Source organism: Staurois parvus, unplaced genomic scaffold, assembly GCF_062004578.1.
Source record: "Staurois parvus isolate SC_StPar_1 unplaced genomic scaffold, SC_StPar_1.0 ptg001032l, whole genome shotgun sequence".
NCBI lineage: Eukaryota > Metazoa > Chordata > Amphibia > Anura > Ranidae > Staurois > Staurois parvus.
The window spans coordinates 1,855,740-1,877,881 of record NW_028318828.1 but is presented as its reverse complement, the minus strand read 5'-3'; the positions used below and the strand labels follow the sequence as shown (position 1 = coordinate 1,877,881).

Below are 22,142 nucleotides of genomic sequence, written 5' to 3'. Positions count from 1 at the left end.
ACCTATATGATCTGGAAGCTGTTTTTATCGGTTTTAATGTAAGTTACTACAATAAAATTTGTATGTGGTTTGATACATACGCTGATCCCTGGTCTGTTTGTGATGGGAAGTGTCTGGAGAAGATGACGTCTTTCTGAGGAAACTCCATTCTTAAAAACATGGATTATATGTGGGTTTTATTTACTTTAGGGTAATTATGCACTTTTATTATATTGTTTGCTGTGGTGTAAACGGTTTGTAGCTAATCCCTCACTATTGCCGTGGCACTGGAGTGTTTGCATGCTGCACGTGTGGCACCTCTTTGAAACCTAAGATAATACACTATGTCTAGGTTTTTTTTCTTTGAGTTATATGAAGAGTGTTTGGGGATTCATCACCAATCATCTGGATCAGTGTGTATCTATTGATCAAGACTGAGGACTTTATGTGCATATTTTTTCCAAATTCTGGACTTTCTTTGGACTTTGGGTGTATTTATTTAAGTCTGTTTGTATAATTTTCTTTTTATAGAGATAATTGGCACCATTCTGGTCTCCAATCAGCTCTATGGTCTGCTGGCAGAAACACCGGTTGCATTCTCAGGTTCCCCCAATGACACGGGATTGCCCGAGAAGGCCGTGGAATGCAGTGGGGGGGGAGGGCATCATCTCCTAACCCTCTTGTATTGAACTGTATTGTTCCTGCTGTATTGTCTTCCGTTATATTGTAAAGCACTGAGCAAACTGTTGGCACTATATAAATCTTGTATAATAATAATAATCTTGGCCAGAAAATGTGTGGTTTGCCCATCATTAGAATATACCGCCCTGCATCCTCCCACTTCTAATGGTGGGCACACATTAGGTCGCACGATGCCACGTGCCTATTCCAAGATTGTATTTAGTGGATTGTATTTAGTGGCACGCTTGAATACAAATTGTCCATGTTTAAGTGGTACCCCATATGGAAATGGATGACACCAAGTCCCAAACTATCTTGCCACTACTCTCCATATAGTCTGGGCATCCGGGGGGGCTACACATGACTATCTTTTCCCTCGTAAATTCAAAACTTATAAGTACAGCCTGTTGCCCTCTCACAGGTGTTCTACATCTTGACCCCATATCTGGCATGCTTGCTGGGGAGAAATTGTTTGAATCCAAGGCGGCCAGAAAAATTAATGAGGGACTCATCAACGCAGATTTTTTGCTGGGGAGTATAGACTTGTGCATATGGTGGTTTATGAGGTGCTGAATTTTGTGGAGCCCTTCAAATTCAGGGTCACCTTGAGGACAACTGTATTGTCGTTGAAATGCATAAAACACATTATACTCTAGCCATGGCAGCATAGAACACGAGCATATGATGAATTGGGTCTGTGGACCAATACAACTGTAATTTTTTTTTTTTTTTTAGTAATGCCCATGTTGAGGGTTAGGCCCCAAAAAAATCTAAATTCGGAAACCATAATGGGTTTCCATGCAAATGGTCTGGCAAGGTTTGACTTTGGGTTGACGGCGATAAATTGTTCTGCATATACATTTCTTTGATCCACAATCAATGCATACAGATCTTCTGTGAAAAACCGCTCCAAAAAATCAAGAGGGTAGTTAAATTTGCTGTTTCCACCTGAATTCCGGGTTGGGCAGTGAATGGGGGAAGTACGGGTGTTGCAGAATTTGTGGGCTGTCAATCGGGATTTGCAGGCACATCTGGAAGGATACTATGGGCTCTATCAGAGATCACTGTATTTTTAACTGTCATGAACTTAACCCATTCATGTTGAAAGTATTTAAAGAAAATGATTAAAAAAGAAAAATAACGTAAAAAAATATATGCGGGCGAGCGGTAGCTCTGGGCAAAGCGACGTACCCTTATGTCACTTTCTGTTTCCAGGTCTGTGTGCACATGCGTGTACCCCCCACTGCCTCCTGTGCTGGTCCAGGGAGAGAATAAAGAACATGGCACTGAGTAAAAGCACTACATTTTACACACGCTAGATTAGCACATTTAACCCTTTGATCTCCCCTATTAACCCTTTAATCACAAAGCCAGTGCTATTAGTAGTGTCAGTATATAGAATTTTTCACTGATCACTGTATCACTGCCACTAGCACCCCTCCCAGCCCCGTTCGCTGCCAGCAGTAGCGTTTAGCCCCTCCTTTGTTTTTTACAGAAGGTTTGTATGAATTGATTGTGGACCAAAGCAATTTATATGCACAACAGTACATAGGCATCCACCCAAATTCAGCTGTTGCCAGACAATTTGCATGGAAACCTATCATGGTTTCCATGATAGGTCCACAGACCTGATTCATCATATGCCCAACATGGACCAGCAACATACTGGTACATTGATGGAATTTGGGTATACCTGGATGATGCCAGCTTCAGGCATCATCCTAGTATTGTTTTTCTCAGCTGGTGGTGGCTAATTATCAGCTGGATCCCTTTTTACAAGCAGTGGGAACCCCCCCCCCCAAGCCCTCCTTCCACCTGCCTTCCATGGCTTTCCTGGGCTCTCCTGTGTAAGCTGGAAACCTGAGAATGTAGCCGACAGTCTGGGCAGCTGGCTGATCAGAGACCGGAATGGCTCCAATGATTTTTATGGTCTAAGAAACCGGAAGCTATGACCAGTTCATCATTATGGTTTCACCAGATATAAACACTGCCACTTTTAAATTGTGAAAGCATCTAATCACACCCATCTTCGTGTGATCAGATGCTTTAAGGGCAGAGGAGAGATCTAGAGTCAAATAGACCCCAGATTTCTTGGAAAAGAGTACCAGTTATTGCGTATTGCTATCACAGGATATATTTACATTACCTGTGATACCAATGAAAGTGATCCAAAAAAAGTCACAGTGTAAAAATAAAGACAAAACAGCCATCGCACCATGCATGTGAGGTATCACCATGAACGTCAGGTCGAGGGCAGTAATTCTAGCACTAGACCTCCTGTGTAAATCTAAAGTGGTGACCTGTAAAGGCTTTAAAAGCGTCGCTTATCGATATTAAAAATTTACTTGTCGCCGTAAATGCCAAACATGGCATGCTTTGAAATTGTGCATGCTTGCGCAATTTCAAATCATTTCATGTTTGGTACCTTGACATTTCAACATCCACCATTTTAATCTCTAGGGTTCAAAGTGATTTTCTAGCAAAATGTGTTTTCAAGTAAACAAAAGGTGTCAGAAAAGGCTTTGTCTTCAGGTGGTTAGAAGAGTGGGTGATGTATGGCATAAGCTTTTAACTTTGGCACTAAAATGCCAGGATAGTAGAAGTACCCCTCCTCCCAAATGACTCCTTTTTGTTAAAAGGACACTCCAAGGTAATTGTTAAGTTGCATGGTGAGTATTTTGCAGATCACATTTGTTGGCACGAGATTTTGGAAAATTTTTCAAAACCCAGTGACAAAAAATACTGCAAAATACTTACCATGCCTCATATCAAATTTCCTTGGGTGTCTGCTTTCCAAAAAGGGGTCATTTGGGGGGGTAGTTTGTACTATCCTGACATTTTAAGGCCTCTGAAACTGTGATAGGTAGTGAGGAAGTGATAGGAGGAAATATGTCCTTTGAAAGCCTGAAGGTGGTCATTGGATTTTGGGGGCCTGTATGTGGCTAGGCTGCTAAAAAAAGTCTCACATGTGGTATCCCCACACTCAGAAGTAGCAGAAGTTTTTTTGGAGTGTTATTCCACATATACCCATGGCATGCGTGAGCCATATATAAATTTAAGTAGGGGGGGATATCCTCCTGCGCTTAATATGGGTAAGTCCCTATCTACTAGCTGCAATCACTCAACCTCAACCATTAAGTCGTAAATACCATACATTAAATAGTGAAGCCCTCCCAAATTATCTGAAAAAAAATCCCTCTATGCATACCATAAATACCAACTGAACTTAAAAATAATCAATACTATAAGGTGATGAAAACCATATAAACTAAATCGATTAGTGAAAAACTAGAATACATAAACACCTCTCATATATACCAATTATTATTGCCTCTTAATAAATCTGTGATGGAAAATAACGAATATAAAATTCATGATAAATACTCAAATATCAGTGATAAAATCAATTATCATAATAATACTAATTCATAATAAAAAGATGTGACAAATCGTGATAATTGTGACAAACCTATAGATCAAAAATAGTGATTCTGCAACAAAATATAAAATACATATATCCTGTGATAAACCCTATAACAGAATAAAAATAAAATGGATAGCTACTTAATTCAGTGATAAAATAAATGAACTCAGTGTCCAAAATAAACTCAAAAGTCCATGCAAAATGTGAAAACACTCTGTGATCTTCACTTCTAGTGCTCAAAAAGGAATCCTCCAATGGCAGCAATGCCTGCTCACCTCCCCTCCTCGACCCACACAGGGCCACAAGGCAAAAAACTCTCCTCAAAAGCAATCCTTTACTCCAGGCAGCTCAGCAAGGGACCTCAGGACTTCCACTCCACCTCCTCTCAACACGTCATATAGGACACAAACAAAGGCATCCCATAGTGTAATACCGTTTATTAGGAGTAATTTGTCATAACATACTTTTCCCACTCACATGTAATCCTTGTATACAGCGCTTTCCACCTCACATCATGGGTGTATTCTCATACAGGGAGGGAAACAAATATGGCCGCTGCGTCCGGACAAAACGTCCCCACGTGACCGGAAGTGACGTAGTGTCGAACTGGGAATGGCGTTCCGACGCGTTGCGTCACGTGCGTCGTGACTTCATCAGGGCATTGCTGCCATTGGAGGATTCCTTTTTGAGCACTAAAAGTGAAGATCACAGAGTGTTTTCACATTTTGCATGGACTTTTGAGTTTATTTTGGACACTGAGTTCATTTATTTTATCACTGAATTAAGTAGCTATCCATTTTATTTTTATTCTGTTATAGGGTTTATCACAGGATATATGTATTTTATATTTTGTTGCAGAATCACTATTTTTGATCTATAGGTTTGTCACAATTATCACGATTTGTCACATCTTTTTATTATGAATTAGTATTATTATGATAATTGATTTTATCACTGATATTTGAGTATTTATCATGAATTTTATATTCGTGATTTTCCATCACAGATTTATTAAGAGGCAATAATAATTGGTATATATGAGAGGTGTTTATGTATTCTAGTTTTTCACTAATCGATTTAAATTATATGGTTTTCATCACCTTATAGTATTGATTTAAGTTCAGTTGGTATTTATGGTATGCATAGAGGGATTTTTTTTCAGATAATTTGGGAGCGCTTCACTATTTAATGTATGATATAAATTTAAGTGACAACTTTGTGAAAAAAAAAAAATTTTCTAAAAAATGTGGCAAAAAATAAAATCTTCCATGGACTCAACATGCCTCTCAGCACATTCCTTGGGGTGTCTGCTTTCTAAAAAGGTTGCAATTTGTGCAGTCAGAAAGTAAAAGCTGAATAAATTCCAATATGTATATACCATAGTTTGTAGACACTATGACTTTCACACAAACCAATTAATAAATACGTATTTGGATTTTTTACCAAAGACATGTAGCAGAATACATTTTGGCCTAAATTTATGACTAACATTAAATTTATTGGATATTTTTTTATAGGCGAAAGTAGAAAATACAGTTTTTATTTTTTTTTTCAATTTTTTTTGGTCTTTTTTTCATTTATATCACAAAAAAAATGTGGTGGTATTGTATCACTACTCTTGTTTTTTTATTTTTTTTTATATATAAAAAAAAAAAAAGTGTGAAAAAAAACAGAGTGAAAGTTGTGGGGGGGGAAGAAAACCACAAAATATAAACTTCATTTGGATACAGCATTGCATGACTGCACAATTACCAGCTGAAATAGCGTAGTGCCGAATAGCAAAAAATGGCCTGGTCATGAAGCTAATGTTAAAATTTATAAGGTTTAAGCCCTTGTTTCATTCTACTTCAGCGTGATTTCAAAATTGCGGATCAGTGCAATTTGGATTTTCGATTTCATTGCTGCTTGCTACTTCATTTAGTCGTTGCAAGTCACAATGAAATCCACAGAAAAGTAGTGCAGGAACCTTTTTAAAGTCTCTGTGACTTGAGTTGCAACGATTTGATTGGTTCCATTTCCGCAAATGGGGTGTAACTTGTTATGCGATTTTTGAACTGTCAAATCGCATTGGTGTGAACCAGGGCTAACAGAATAACAGAAGAGATGTTCTATTGACAGTCATTTGAACAGCTGCACCATGAAATCCAGATGCAGGCTCAACGAATCACCCACGCATCTCATCCCTGGAAGATGACTTCTATGTGCAGTCAGCAGCTGTGGCACGCATTACTCAGACCCATAGGGAAATCTATTACAAATTGGATGACCTTGAGAATCGCTCAAGGCACAATAATTTGTGTATTTTGGGCCTACCAGAGTCCTTTTCTACAGCGATGCTTCTTGAACTCTGTGCTAGAACCATCCCTGACCAGCTAGGCCTTTTCTCTCCATATGTGGCCAGCCTTCAGGAAGTCATGCAATACCTTGACTGGTCATAGTTCGCCATCTCAACTATGCTGACAAAAATGCCATCTTACAGAGGTTCCGACGATCACGTAATATCTCCATTGATGGTGCCGACCTATTTCTGTTTGTGGGTTACTCTGTTGAAGTCCTGAGACCACGCAAAGCTTTTTCGGCTATCTGCTCATCTCTGGATCTCAGGCCTTCCAAGTTTACTTTGGCTTATCAAGCTACACTTCATATTCATTCTCCAACAGGGGATCATGTCTTTCACTTCACCGTCACAAGCGGAACACTATCTAAATACTTCATCTGATATAGAGACAGACCAACGTGAACCTGCCTCTTCTTCTCAAGAGTCTGCTATAGCTTCTTCTACTTCATTCTGGCATTAGCACAGCCCTTAAAAGACTCCCGACAAGCAGAGTTGCTTTGCTGATCAGGATGGATGGTCTGAGGTCTGCTGAACCACCTACAATAATTCAATCTTTCTAGAGTCACTTGGGGATTCTTTCTTTACCCTCGATTTACCCTTCTCCGCCTAGTGTTTCTGTTGTCAAACAGGCTTTACTGTCACAATTTCATTTAGAGAAACTAGACACCCTAATACAAGATGTTCACACTATCCGGTGCTTCTTTACTAGATGGCGAAAATATATAGAGTATATGTTTTCCCAAGAGTATCTTTTTTTCTAACATGCGCCCTTTTTGTTATGGTAAATGGTATCTGAAACATGATCTTCTCAATTCCCTAGGCAGGCTTAAAGTCTTAGATCCAAACCAGCCCCTTGATCTGTCTAGATCATATTATCATAAGGCTAGTAGTGATACTCACCTGACACTGTTTCAAATGCTTCCACTCCTGAGAGTACTCCTACAGCATTAATAAGTTGATGTCCAATATAGTTTGGTTTAATGATTTATTGCTCTATACTTCTTTTGTACGTAAATGTTCCTTATATACATTAGATCTCTGTACAGATTACTTGGCCTTTATTTCAGGGCTTTCACATCCTATGTTATGATTTGTATTTTTGATAATCCAATAAAAGTTTTAAAAAAAAAGGAGGTCTTTTAGGTCATCATTTGAAAGCCAGGGCCATCACAGAACAATATCCAAGGGAGTCACACTTCTGTAAACTGCAGGTAGTGATCAAATAGCTGGGCCGTAAATTCAGAACATTTAGCTGATTCACCCATTCTTTAATGGTTGGTGGAGTTCTTGATTTCCATTGTCTGGGAATCATTGCCCAAGCCACCATGATGCGAAAGCAAAAAATTCCTTTGTAGATCTAGCAGGGAGCCATGGATCATGGCTGAAAGACCTGTCTGTGGAGTCTTGGGGACTGTGTTTGAGGTTACTTTCGTGTAAGTGTTCAAAGTGTTGTACTTATGAGAGCTTTATCTTGTAAAGCGTTGCCTATGGATATTGAAAATATATGCAGTTTGTCGCCGTTGCTTGGGGCATGTGCAGTTTTAAAACATGTCATGTTTGGTATCTATTTAATCGGCATACCATCTTTTATATTTTACCAAATAATTGGCCAATATATTGTGTTTTTGTGCATTAACCTCCCTGGCGGTATGATTATTTCAGATTTTTGGTGCTGAAAGCGGTACCATTTTTTTGCATGGAAATATGTATTTTTTTTATTGTAGGCTGTAATTTTTAGGAAAAACTCACTGAAATCTGTCCGAACAAGAGTCTAGTAAACATCCCGGGTATGATAAAATTTGAAACACAAAATCATAAATTATAATTTAATAAATAATCATAAAAATAATATAAAAATAATAAAAAATTTAATTCAATAATATAATCAAACCAAAAACACTGAAATGTGAAATAGAGCGCCAAGTTCGCACATTGCTGAGCTCAGTCGCAAAATCGTTTTCAGTTTCTGATGACGAATTTCCCCCACGAATCATTATCACTCAATTCTGTAAGTGGTTCTGATTTACTATCGCTGTTCTCTAGCTGATCTAAACCGCTTTTGACCTAAAGGGACACTTTTTGGACGCCATGGACATTTCCCAGTTTCCAGGCAGAAAGAACAGACAAAATGCAGGCAGGGCGCAGGACAAAGCACTAGGGACAATATGTATGTGAAATAGGTTGAAACAGCAATGTTTTACTGTGTAAAATGAAAAAAAAAAAAGACATTTTTTAAAATTTTTAAATTTCCCGCCGCCGGCGGCGGCAGCGGCGCCCGTACGTCCCGACGTCACAGGGACAGGACACAGAAGCCGGATGCTGGCATCGGCCGGAGGAGATGGCCAGGGACGCTGCAGGGGACACATCGTGGGAGTGCAGGGTAAGGTAAGTGAAGAACACATGCCGGAGCAGCGCCGCATGGTATTCCCGAGTGTAGCTCGGGGTTACCGCTTTTGGTACTGAAATGTTACCCCGAGCTACACTCGGGAATACCGCCAGGGAGGTTAAAAGTAAATAAGTGTTTTTGTTTTTTTTTAAATTTGCGTTTGAAAAATCACTATGTGACATAAAAAATTGCAGCACCTACTATTTTATTCACTAGGGTGTCTGCTTTAAAAAATATATTATGTTTGGGGGTTTAAAGTAATTTCCTAGAAAAAAATACAGATTTTTTTCATGTGAACAAAAAGTGTCAGAAAAGGCTTGGTTTTCAGTTGGTTAGAAGAGTGAGTGATGTGTGGCATACATTTCTAATGCTGGGCATAAAATGCCCCAACCCCCCAAAATGACCCCTTTTTGGAACATAGACATGCCCAACTATTTGCTGAGAGGCATGTTGTGTCAATAGAAGAATTTGGGGTTTTTTTGCCACAAGTTTTTTTGAAAATGACAAAAAAAAAAATTTTTTTTACAAAAAATTGTCACTTAAATGATTTACTGCTCACACTGCCATGGGTATATATGGAATTACTCCTTATTTCCTCATTACATTTCCTGACTACCTATCACAGTTTTGGAGGCCCTGAAATGCCAGGATAGCCCCAACCCCCCAAATGACCCATTTTTGGAAAGCAGACACCCCAAGGAATTTGATAAGTAGCATGGTGAGTATTTTGCAGATCTTGTTTGTTGCCACAAGTTTTTGAAAATGAAGAAAGAAAGCAAAAACTTATTTTTTTTCTAGATTTCAAAACCTTGTGAGAAAAAATGAGATCTGCAAAATACTCAGTATGCCTTTTTAAATTCCTTGGGGTGTCTACTTTCCAAAAAGGGCTAATTTGGGGGACTTTGGTGCTATCCTAGCATTTCAGGGCCTCCAAAAACTGATAGGTAGTGAGGAAGTGAAATGAGGAAGTTATGCACCTTCAGGCTTTCAAAGTGGTCATTGGATTTCAGGCTCCTGTATGTGGTTAGGCTGCCAAAAAGTCTCCTACATGTGGTATCCCCATACTCGGAGAAGTAGCAGAATGTATTATACCATTGTTTGTAGATGCTATAACTTTCACACAAAGCAATCAATATACACTTATTGGGATTTTGTTTACCAAAGACATGTAGCCGAATACATTTTAGCCGAAATTTATGACTAACTTTGAGTTTACTATATTTATTTATTTATTACAAGTACTTTATATAGTGCCGTCAATTTACGCAGCGCTTTACATATATACAGTGGGGCAAAAAAGTATTTAGTCAGCAACCAATTGTGCAAGTTCTCCCACTTAAAAAGATGAGAGAGGCCTGTAATTGGCATCATAGGTAGACCTCAACTATGAGAGACAAAATGAGAAAAAAAATCCAGACAATCACATTGGCTGATTTGGAAAGAATTTATTTGCAAATTATGGTGGAAAATAAGTATTTGGTCAATATCAAAAGTTCATCTCAATACTTTGTTATATATCCTTTGTTGGCAATGACAGAGGTCAAGCGTTTCCTGTAAGTCTTCACAAGGTTGGCACACACTGTTGCTGGTATGTTGGCCCATTCCTCCATGCAGATCTCCTCTAGAGCAGTGATGTTTTGGGGCTGTCGCTGGGCAACACAGACTTTCAACTCCCTCCAAAGGTTTTCTATGGGGTTGAGATCTGGAGACTGGCTAGGCCACACTCCAGGACCTTGAAATGTTTCTTACGAAGCCACTCCTTCGTTGCCCGGGCGGTATGTTTGGGATCATTGTCATGCTGGAAGACCCAGCCACGTTTCATCTTCAATGCAGTTGCTGATGGAAGGAGGTTTGCACTCAAAATCTCACGATACATGGCCCCATTCATTCTGTCCTGTACATGGATCAGTCGTCCTGGTCCCTTTGCAGAGAAACAGCCCCAAAGCATGATGTTGCCACCCCCATGCTTCACAGTAGGTATGGTGTTCTGTGGATGCAACTCAGCATTCTCTCTCCTCCAAACACGACAAGTTGTGTTTCTACCAAACAGTTCTATTTTGGTTTCATCTGGCCATATGACATTCTCCCAATCCTCTTCTGGATCATCCAAATGCTCTCTAGCAAACTTCAGATGGGCCCGGACATGTACTGGCTTAAGCAAGGGGACACGTCCTGCACTGCAGGATCTGAGTCCCTGGCGGCGTAGTGTGTTACTGATGGTAGCCTTTGTTACGTTGGTCCCAGCTCTCTGCAGGTCATTCACTAGGTCCCCCCGTGTGGTCCTGGGATTTTTGCTCACCGTTCTTGTGATCATTTTGACCCCACGGGGTGGGATCTTGCGTGGAGTCCCAGATCGAGGGACATTATCAGTGGTCTTGTATGTCTTCCATTTTCTAATTATTGCTCCCACAGTTGATTTGTTCACACCAAGCTGCTTGCCTATTGCAGATTCAGTCTTCCCAGCCTGGTGCAGGTCTACAATTTTGTTTCTGGTGTCCTTCGACAGTTCTTTGGTCTTCACCATAGTGGAGTGTGACTGTTTGAGGTTGTGGACAGGTGTCTTTTATACTGATAACAAGTTCAAACAGGTGCCATTGATACAGGTAATGAGTGCAGGACAGAGGAGCCTCTTAAAGAAGAAGGTACAGGTCTGTGAGAGCCAGAAATCTTGCTTGTTTGTAGGTGAGCAAATACTTATTTTCCACCATAATTTGCAAATAAATTCTTTCCAAATCAGCCAATGTGATTGTCTGGATTTTTTTTTCTCATTTTGTCTCTCATAGTTGAGGTCTACCTATGATGCCAATTACAGGCCTCTCTCATCTTTTTAAGTTGGAGAACTTGCACAATTGGTGGCTGACTAAATACTTTTTTGCCCCACTGTATATATTGTACATTCACATCAGTCCCTAACCCTCAAGGGGCATACAATCTAAAGTCCCTAACTTACATTCATACATACACATACTAGGGCCAATTTTAGACAGAAACCAATTGACCTACCAGCATGTCTTTGGAGTGTGGGAGGAAACCGGACAACCCGGAGGAAACCCACGCAGTCACAGGGGGAACATGCAAACTCCAGGCAGGTGGTGCCATTGTTAGGATTCGAACCGGCCACCCTAGTACTGCCAGGCGGAAGTGCTAACCATTTAGCCACTGTGCTGCCCTACTATATATTTTTTTATAGCCAAAAGTAAAATTTTTTTTTTTTTTTTTCAGTTTTCAGATTTTTTTTGTTTTTAGTGAAAAAAAGGACATAAATTTTGTTTGGGTACAGCATTGCATGACCGCACAATTACCGGTTGAAATAGTGCAGCGCTGTATTGCAAAAAGAGGCCTGATCAGGAAAGGGGGTAAATCCTCAGGAGGGCAAGTGGTTAAGATTTGTTTGCTTTCTTACTTTTTTTTTTTTTTTAACTAGGGCTCAAAGCGGATTCTCCGCTCTCATGAGATTGTGCTGCCACCTAGTGGACAAGTAGAAACAGATCTTGCACTGACGTTTTCACTACAGGTAATGTTCTTTTATTGATGTTTTTGTGTTCTAAAAGGATGTCCTAGTCAAAGTGTAATATAATTGTTCTACTTTTTCTTTAATAGTACCCTCACTTTTTAAAAAGAGAAGGAAATAAACTACAAATAATGCTGCAGAGGAGGAAAAGATATAAAAATCGAACAATTCTAGGTTACAAAACTCTAGCAATTGGATGCATCAACATGGCTGAGGTAGGTGCCAATATAAATTGCCAAATTTCCAATAAAAAAACACAGAAATGTGTTATTAACTGTGTTCAAAGTGGCTCATGAAATGTCTTTTTTTTTTCTCCGTCATAGTTTGGTGTTACATTCACAATTTGCTGGTCTAATTTATCAAACATTATGCATCAGATTTACTCAAAATCTTAAAAGGAACATAAATTACACAGGTTATTTTAAAGTAAACTTAAACTGTCCTAAAATATTTTTAAGGCATCGCTGTTGAGATGGTTTGTTTAATTAATCTTTATGTCCTTCGATTCCGTTAACCAAGCTGTAAATTGGACCCTCAGCAAAGTACAGAATAAAGCAGGGATGGTGCCTGCCAGTATTAAAGTGTGTCTCGAGGTGTAACTGGAACCTTCAGGATCCAGTGCAAGAAACCATATAGGGCTCTCCTGACCCCCCCCCTTCACCTTCCATCAGAGCCTGGGGACTTTTCTCCCATCACAGGACCCTTTAACATGGTCCCGCATAAGGATCCTTTCACATGTTCTGTAGTGGGCCCCTTTCCTACTGCATTGGGCAGGGTTGCCACCCTTCAAGCCAAGCCAAATCCAAATACGTTATTGGGGCAGGGCAATTTTTTTTTGCAGTATACACTATACATATATTTTGTGAATAACAATTCTAATCCTATAAATTTAATCACAAGATTACCCTTTTACTTCAGAGTCTGCAGAGTCCCCCTTTACATCTGAACTCAAGAGCTACCTTACACTGTAAGGAGGGACTCTGGAGACTCTGATATAAGGGGGAACTCTAAGGGGAACTGAAAAATAGGTCCCTAACAAAAACAAAACTACTGGGGCTGTTTTAGGCACCATACCAACAGAACTCCACAAATTATAAAAAATTATAGCTTTATTGGACATCATTAAAATCGCAATTGAAATTTAAAAATTGAGCACAGACATAGCTCAATAAATAAAAAAAAGTGACCATTGCATATTGTGACTGTCATGGAGTTGGCCCTTCCCCCCCCCATCCTCTAGGCTTGCTGCCTGTCACCCCCCCCCCCCCACCCCTCAGCAGCCCCTTACTCTTCTGTCCCGTCCATGCTGGGACTTCTAGTCCTCCGTGTCTCTGACAAAGGCAGCCCTCAGCAGCCCCTCACCCCCCTCCCTTGCAGTCTGGCCCCCTGCTGAAGGAATCCACTAACAGGCCCCCTCCTCCCTTCCCCCTCATGCACATCATCCTGGGCTCCCTGGGTGGGTCTGGAGACCTGGGAGACGGCCCGTTGCCATGGTAACCTGGCAGGAAGTATCCGGTTACCAACAAGGCGCCCAGCTCTATACTTAACGGTGAGCAGGAACCCCCCCTTGTGTTCTCCTGGTTGTGTGTGTGAGAGAAGGCTGCGCTGAGGGCTAGCTTCTCTCATGTGACCATCCCCCATCATCCTTCTCATCTCCCATCATCCTTCTCATCTCCCTGGCTGGACTTACCTCTTGTTCCCTGTGAGCCTGCGGGCTGGACATTTTCCCTGCCTGGATTGAACTCTTTGTTGCCCGTGAGCCGAACGGACTTAACCCTTCCCTGTCTGGAGCTGCCTGTGTGGATTAACCCTGTGTTGCCGGTGTGGACTGTAGCCCTCTGTGTCCGGCTCCCCGCATCCAGTAAGTGGACTAACCCCGTGCTGCCCAAAAGACTGAGCCCAATTCTCCCCAGGAACCCGAAGTCCCACAAAGCCACCCCGCCCTTGCCTTACTGAACCCTGTGGATTACCATACCCCTGTTGTTCCATATTGCCTTCCAAAGAACTTTACTGTGTTGCTGTGTCTGGTGTGGATCTGTGGACTAACGGAACTGTTGTCTGTGCCCCAAAAACCTCCCCAATAAAAGCCTGCACATTGGGTTCTGTGCAATCCGTGTGCTCTCTGGTTCTTTTGACAGTGACTATACAGAACATCAAGCTTGTTACAAAATACTCCAAAAGATTCCCATACATACTACAGTAGGTGTATATATAGCTCGTGTGTGATTTCTCTGGAATTTTTCTTCAATGCGTTTCACAGGACAAAAGCCTGCTTCCTTACGGAGATTTAGCACACAATTTTAAAATTATAAACAAAGCCATAATAAACAAAATGAAACCTATGAAAAACAAAAACATCAGTCACCAAAATATTTACATTTACCATAAGATCGCATCTAATAATTCATTGAACAACAAAGGAACTATGACCATTTGAATCTAAGAAGACCCTTCCATCAAAAATTGCAAAAGAAGAAAAGAGATATGGACCAGGTAGGCAATTGGATTGAGCCCATTCTGTATGAAAAAAAGTGTATGGAGTTTTTGAAATGGTGCCTAAAAAAGCCCCTGCAGTTTTTTTGGTTATGGCCCTTTTTTCAGTGTATTTTCAATAAGGGGTGTGGCACCAGTAAAATCCATCAACAAGGTTTGAGATCAATGTCTCTGTATGGGTCTACTTCTTCCTCTTTTTCTGCAATAGCATTTTAATTTTGTACAGAGGGAATTCTGATGTAAGGGTAAACGCTGCAGACTCTGGTAACCAGGGCCCCCTCTTACATCGGAGTTCCCAGCATTCCCCTTTAATCAAGGTTCCCTTACGCCAGAGACCGCAGAGCTCTCCCTTACGTCAGAGTCCGCAGAATTTCCACTTACACTGTAAGAGGGATCTCTGTGGACTCTGGAACATAAAGGGGAACTCTGCTGTAAGGGGTGCACTGGAAACCCTGATTTAACTTCTTCTTGCCTGCACTATAGCTAAAGGATGGCTACAGCATGGGCTTCCATTTCTGGAAGGGAGTCCATGGACAACCTCCCAGAACCTCGCCTCCCGTGTGCCCCCTGGGGGTTTAATCCGGTGCGGACATACTGGAGCTGATCACAGATCACTGTAAAGGGTCAATCACAGCATCCCATTTCCATGTTATCAGCTGATCACATGTAAACAGACTTGTCAGTTATCAGCAGTCCTTTCCTCCCACACTGTGTCTCTGTGGGGAAAGGAGAGCTGTTAACAGACAAGACTTGCCATTACATTGTTTACACTGATAATCGGGCCACTTATCATCAGTGCCCTGATGATCAGTGCTACCCATCAGTGCTGCCTATCAGTGCTCATCAGTTCTGCCTCTCATCGCCACCTATTAGTCTCCATTAATGCTTCCCATTATTGCTGCCTATCAGTGCCTCCTTAGCAGGACTCTGAACTGAGAGCTTCTCTCATACAGCCCAGAGCTTGCAGTAACAGTTCCCCCTCCCTCGCACGGTTTGGAGAGAGAGAGAGACTATCTGCTCTTTCTCCTCCTGCCCCTATACTCCTGTGTGTGCACCGCGGGAAGTGTGAAGTCCAGCAGCTGAATAATTCAGCATGTGCAACCTTTGCGATTCAGCTGTGCAGGACTCTGCCGACATGGCCACGTCATTCATTTGCAGTGTTCTGTGACGGAATCAACTACAAGTACTGACATCCTTTGTGGATATCGGCTTGTAGTTCTCAATGAACACACCAAATACCTGTTTTTCCTCTCCATGGATCTTTATTGCAATGGAAAAAGTACATTACACAACAAGATGTAGCAGATTGAATGAATGGTTGGTATTTGCAAATAAAAACATGGTAATGTGTTCCGGATGCGAACAGATTACTTGTGGCCAAGCGGCCATATTCATCCCAAGAAAACAGTGAAGAAGTAAGAGGAAATGCTTCACTAGGTGGTGAGAGAGGACAGGATGGAAGACAGAAAAGAAAGGTGCCACAACCAAAATATCCACAAGATGGCATTGTATTAACATTACCATTACTATGCATTGTGTTATATTTTCACACATGTGACAGCACACCACCCATGATGGACGCTTCAAGTAGTCATGCTGACACAAACAGCAATGATGTGCAGTTGATACTGAAGCAAGGATTTGTAATCAGAAAGGAGCTGGAGGACATCTGCAGCCCTGAGATGCATAAAAATATCAAAAAAGGTGAAAATTGTACTTTATGAAAAGATGGCAGTTTATATGATAAGCAGAACTGTTACCAAAAAAAGGAATAAAGTACTGTTATTCAAACTTTACATTAATCAAAGAATTCAACATTTTATCAATTACTGTACATCTTTGCAAACTTGGCATTCTAGTGGCCAGTTTAGGAAGATGGGAAAATTTTATCTTACACCCTCCATAGTTTTTCACGGAGGTGCAACTGGCTTGTAGGATTTTTGCCTCTGACGTTACAGTAAAGTTCTTTTCACAAGCAGTCTGTAGAAATTGAGAGTTTGTAATTAATACAATATAAATATATTACTCCAGTGTCCTGTTTTTTAAATCCGTTTTTATATTGATAAGTTTTTGTTTTTACAAGACAAGTAAGAGGTAAATGCACCTGAAAAACTGGCAGGTGGACCTGATTGGACCCTTTGTGTGAAAGGGACCTTACTCTCCGTATAGACCAATTAACACAAGGAGTAGGTCTTTATAGAATAATACATGTGTCTTAGCCTAGAAGTTTAAGGACTTGTTTAGGGGCTAACCCACGGGTCTTGAACGAGGTTTTGCATAATTTCCTAAATATATTAGGACATCCTCTATGCTGGTACATCAATTTTTTTTTCTTTTGCATCAGACTAACACTTGCCAGCTTTATCCACCTATCATTGGAGTAGGAGAGATCAATTTTTGTGCATAAAGTTTGTGCTATAAAAAGTGAAAAATAGCTGTATAAGTATAAGGAGTGTATTGCTTCTCACTCTGCCAACCCAGTACACATATCGTTTGATCAGGTGATCAGTCAGTGGAAAAAAGTGCATTTTTGGTGTGCCGAATATGTTTCTAATTTCTGAAAAGCTTTGAGAATTTCCATAGCGTATGTAATAATGTTCCTGTTTCAATTTAACATCTTGCACATAGAGTGGAGTCCCTCCTGTGCCAGAGATAAAGCTTTTTAGATAGAATTAAAAGTGTTCAAGTTTCTGTGTAGTGCAGAGTGAAAATTGTCACACATTATTTAAGATGTCTGTCCAGTCATTATCAGCTTTTGGACCCATAATCTGTTTGCCATGGCTCCCTACTTTTAAGGTCATGTAACCTGAGAATTGTTGTAGAAATTTAAAAATCAACAAAATTTGGCCCTTTTTAGAAACAGAAGTGAGCAACTGACAAAGCATGGAAGGATCAGTTAAAGACTATACAATAGATTTATCGCATGATGTAAATATCGGTAACAGGAAAAACAACTGTTAGGCAGCCCAAGTTCTTCCTTCCGAGTCTAGAACTGTTTAAGAACCTGATCATTGTAAAGTTGTGAAATATACGAAGCCACGGGTAGACTAAACATCAGAAACCTCCATTTCAAGAGTTCAGGGTAGGTAAAGGATAAGATCACTTTTTTTTTTTCTTCAAATTCTTTATTTTAAATACAACAGTTTCCTGCCATTGAAAGCATGACAAAAAGGCTAAATCTTTACAAGCATGTCACAAAATAAGACCATAAAACAATCCGTTAGCTGTTTTCAGGAATCATAGTGTACACAAACATGGGTTGTAGCCAACATTGAAAGAAACAGCTCAGGGGATACTGCTGTATCTTTTTCCAGAAATTTGAAAGAGAAGACAAAAGAAAAGGTGGGGAAAAAAGGAAGGAAAAAAAAGGGCGGTGAAAGGGAAGGTTAAGTGATGGCAAGGAGAGCATAAGGGGAAGGAGGATAGGATGGTGTGTCGAATCACTGTCTAGCAGCAGAGCTAACAATAATGCGATCTTTAGTCACTGGGGTGATTCACCTAGGGAAGGGACTTCCCCCTCCCTTGAAAAAATGAACATTTTCTATATGGTCCATGTTTTGTTTCGTCAGTACTAAGTCTTCCATTAAATTTGGCTACACTACCTTTTGGAGCCAAAGTCCAACAGATGCATTTTGTGGATCTTTCAGTCTAAGAGATATACAGGATTTGGCAGTGTTCAGAAGGTGTCGTAAAATTGAACGTTTGTAAACTTTAGCTGGAATGTTGGTAACATGGAGTAGAAGGAATGCAGGATTGTCAGGAACCTGACAGTCTGTACATTTTTGAACAATCGGACAGACCTCCTGCCTGTAGCGCTGCAACCTTGGGCAGGACCAGAAGACATAGAGAAGTGTCCCCCTTTCCGAGAGGCAACTCCAGCATTTATCCGTGATAGTTGGAAAGCATTTATGAAGGACAGATGGTGTATATTACTATCATGATCAGATCTAAAATTATTTTCCTGAATATTAGTACAAGGCGAAACAAACTTAGTTTTTTGGAACTCTCCAAGTCAGATTCCCATATCTCCAAATAGGGTAAGGAGAAGTCATCCGGAGGTGAAATCAGAAGGGTATACAACTTAAAGAGGGCATAAGGGAGGACACCACTGTCTGAGCAGTATTCTTCAAACGTGGTCAATCTACGCCGGAAACCTTGAGCAGATGGGAGAGAATGAAGAGATTTATGAAGCTGTAAGGCATTCCAGAAGTCAAGGTCGTATAATCCGATAGGATCCATCAAGGTCTGAATAGAGGGCCCAGAGCCTATTTCCAGGAAATGAGAGGCTTGAAAACTGCCTGAACGCAGACAAATCCCTCTACAAGTCCTGGCTTATAGCGTGGATTACCCAATATTGGAAATAGGGGAGAACTCACTGGAGATACGCATGTAGTCGAGAATAACAAGGAGCACACTCGTGATGTTGTAGCAATTGGCGGATGAGATTTGAGCGTAGAGGGTAAAGAAGCATGACACCACGGGGCTCCTTTGAAGTGCAATCTGACTCTGATCCTTTTCATTATTAATCCATATTTTAGTATCCCTATGCCGGCACCAGTCTATTAAGGTGCCCAGGTGGGCAATCTTTGCAGGTCAGGGACAGCCAGACCACCAAATTACTCAGGTAGAGTAAGCAGTCGAGGCCTCCTGTTCGCCCAGATAAAGTCTGAGTAAGAAAGGAGCTTGTTTGAAGAATGTGGACGCAATTTGAATCGGGAAGCCTTGAAAGAAGTATAAAAATTTTGGCAAGATGCTCATTTTAATAATTTTACAACGCCCAAACCAAGAATGGAGGCCACCACGCTATTTATCCAGCAGAGCACGCACCCAACCTAAAAGCGGTAGAAAGTTAAAGGTAAATGTATGAGAAATGTGTGGCGGGATGTTGGCATCTAGTGTTTCAGTGCCTCATAAGTCTATTTGAATTTATAATTCTATTGTAGGCATCTAATAAGAGATTGCGGTATTGCCACACCGATCGCCTCTGATTTGGATAAGTTTATTTTAAAATGAGCCAGAGACCCATAATGCTCAAACTCGTGCAACAAATTAGGAAGTTAGATCCTGGGATTAGTTGAGAATAGCTGTCTGCGTAGACGGAGACAGAGACTTTGTATTGAGCATCTCATATACAGTACTTAACCCCTGGATGTCAGTATTCCCTCTGACAGTGCAAAGGAAAGGCTCCAGAGTAAGAGCAAAGAACGGGTGAAGGAGAACACCCCTGCCTAGTGACATTTGTAATAGGAAAGAGATCTGAAAGAACATCATTTACTTTAACGGAGGCCGCCGGTACAGTGTAGACACTGGAAATCCAATGAAGCATGTTATTCACGAGGCCGACATATCATAAATCAGTCAGCATGAACTGCCAATTCACCCAGGCAAATGCTTTTTCAGCATGTGTACCTAGAAAAAGACAGGGTATTGGTCTGACTGGCCATATGAATCAGTTTGCGAACCTTAATAGTGTTATCTCGAGCCTCCCAGTTGGGTATAAAACCCACTTGATCAAGATGGATTGGCTGTGGCAAATGTACTCTGGTCGCCACTTAAGTAAAAAGTTTCAGATTAATATTTAAAAGAGAGATTGATCGATAGCTACCATAAGACAAACAATCCTTTCCCTCTTTTGGCAGAAAAGTGATATGAGCTTTCAGGGGAAAGAGTCTCCTAATGCATTAAACATCTTAAGCATATAAGATACTGCAACTGACAACTGCCTCCTGTTGCCCCCGGTAACCACTGCTTCCACAGCTCTCTCAATCTCTAAGCTACTTTGCATGCCTGAAATTATTTGCATTGTTAGATTTTTTTCTGTTTTCCTTGTAACTATTGTGCATACTTGCCTGTATGAAGTGAGCTTAGCCTCATAGTGCCTTAGCTGAGATCAAACACCTTGCCTTATCTTGTGTCCATCCTGCTTGCAATTTGTTAAGGGTAAAACATCCCCCATGTGTCATTTATTAGCTCTTAATTGAAGGATTGCCTAACCTCCCCCTTCTGTCCATCCAAATATAAATTTAGTACAGTCCTGGGGACGGCCCGGCGAGGGGGACAGGCTGGCATTCCTTACGCAAAGTACGCATTACGGCGCTAAGTACATCGCACTTTCAACATGGCACTTTAACTAAGGCAAGTACAAACAATAGTGCTCCACCTCAAGTAGATTTCATGTGCTCTTCCCTCTTACCTCTTTCTGTCTGCCTTCCTTTGTTATCTCTCCTCTCTCCAGCATGCTCTTGCTAACTCTGTTGCTATAATGCCCTCTCTTCTCAAACTCTCTTGTTTACCCCTCCTCCTCACCACGCACCAACCCCTCCTTCCTATGTGCCCTCTGGAATGCCCACTCAGTCTCTAACAAACTCCCTACTATCCCTAACCTCTTCCTCTCCCACTCCCTCAACCTTCTTGCTATTACTGAAACCTGGCTCCAGGATTCTGACTGTTTCCTCAGCTGCACTCTCCCATGGCGGCCTCCTCTGGACTCACTCGCCCAGACCCAGCGGACGAAAAGGGGGCGGAGTCTGACTTCTTTCCCCACAAAGCACGTTCCAGGTTCTTCCTGTCCTTTCATCTCTGTCCCTCCGCTCTTTTGAAGTGCACTGTATTAGTCTCTTTTCTCCTATTTGTCAGAGGATCGCTGTAATCTACCGGCCCCCAGGCCCAGTTTCACGCTTTCTTGATGACTTTTCAGCATGGCTACCATACTTTCTATCCTCTGAGGTGCCTGCCATCATCCTTGGTGACTTTAACATCCCAGTCAATGTTCACACCCCTGCCACCTCTCAGCTACTCAACCTAACTTCCTCTTTTAACCTAACACAATGGTCACAATCCACCACCCACTCCAATGGCAACACACTTGATCTTGTATTCACCCACCTATGTACCCCCTGTAACCTCTCTAACACCCCTTTTCCTCTCTCTGATCACAACTTTATCAGCTTCACTCTCTCCCTGCCTCTTACCTCCCATGCCTCCAACCAGCAAATCGCTACTGAGCGCCTCTATGATGAAATTGCACCCCTGTCCTGCCCAGAGCTGGCCACATCTGCCTACAACTATCTATCATCCTCCCTGGATACCCTTGCTCCTCTTTCTACACGCAGAACCAGGCCTTGCCTGTCACAACCCTGGCAAACAGATGACGCCAGAAGTCGCAAGAGACGCAGCCGCACTCTTGAGCGAGCATGGCGTAAACATAAATCCCTGGAAAACTTTACCCTCTACAAATCCGCTCTTTTTCTCAAATACAACTCCAACCTCCACGCTGCTAAGCAAACCTACTAGAACACTCTCATCAAGACCCTTTCATCCAATCCTCGTC

At 41.3% G+C, this 22,142-nt stretch overlaps 1 protein-coding gene across 6 annotated transcripts in view; it reads left to right on the top strand.

Moving 5' to 3' along the window:
- The window catches only part of PACS2 (phosphofurin acidic cluster sorting protein 2), a 1,098,307-nt gene that overhangs the window by 121,719 nt on the left and 954,446 nt on the right, over positions 1 to 22,142 (top strand). For all 6 annotated transcript variants that reach the window (XM_089657830.1, XM_089657827.1, XM_089657828.1 and 3 more), the window contains exons 3-4: positions 12,233 to 12,322; positions 12,409 to 12,534. In XM_089657830.1, coding sequence (XP_089513956.1) covers positions 12,233 to 12,322; positions 12,409 to 12,534 — 216 coding nt within the window. The remainder of the gene's footprint in view (positions 1 to 12,232; positions 12,323 to 12,408; positions 12,535 to 22,142) is intronic.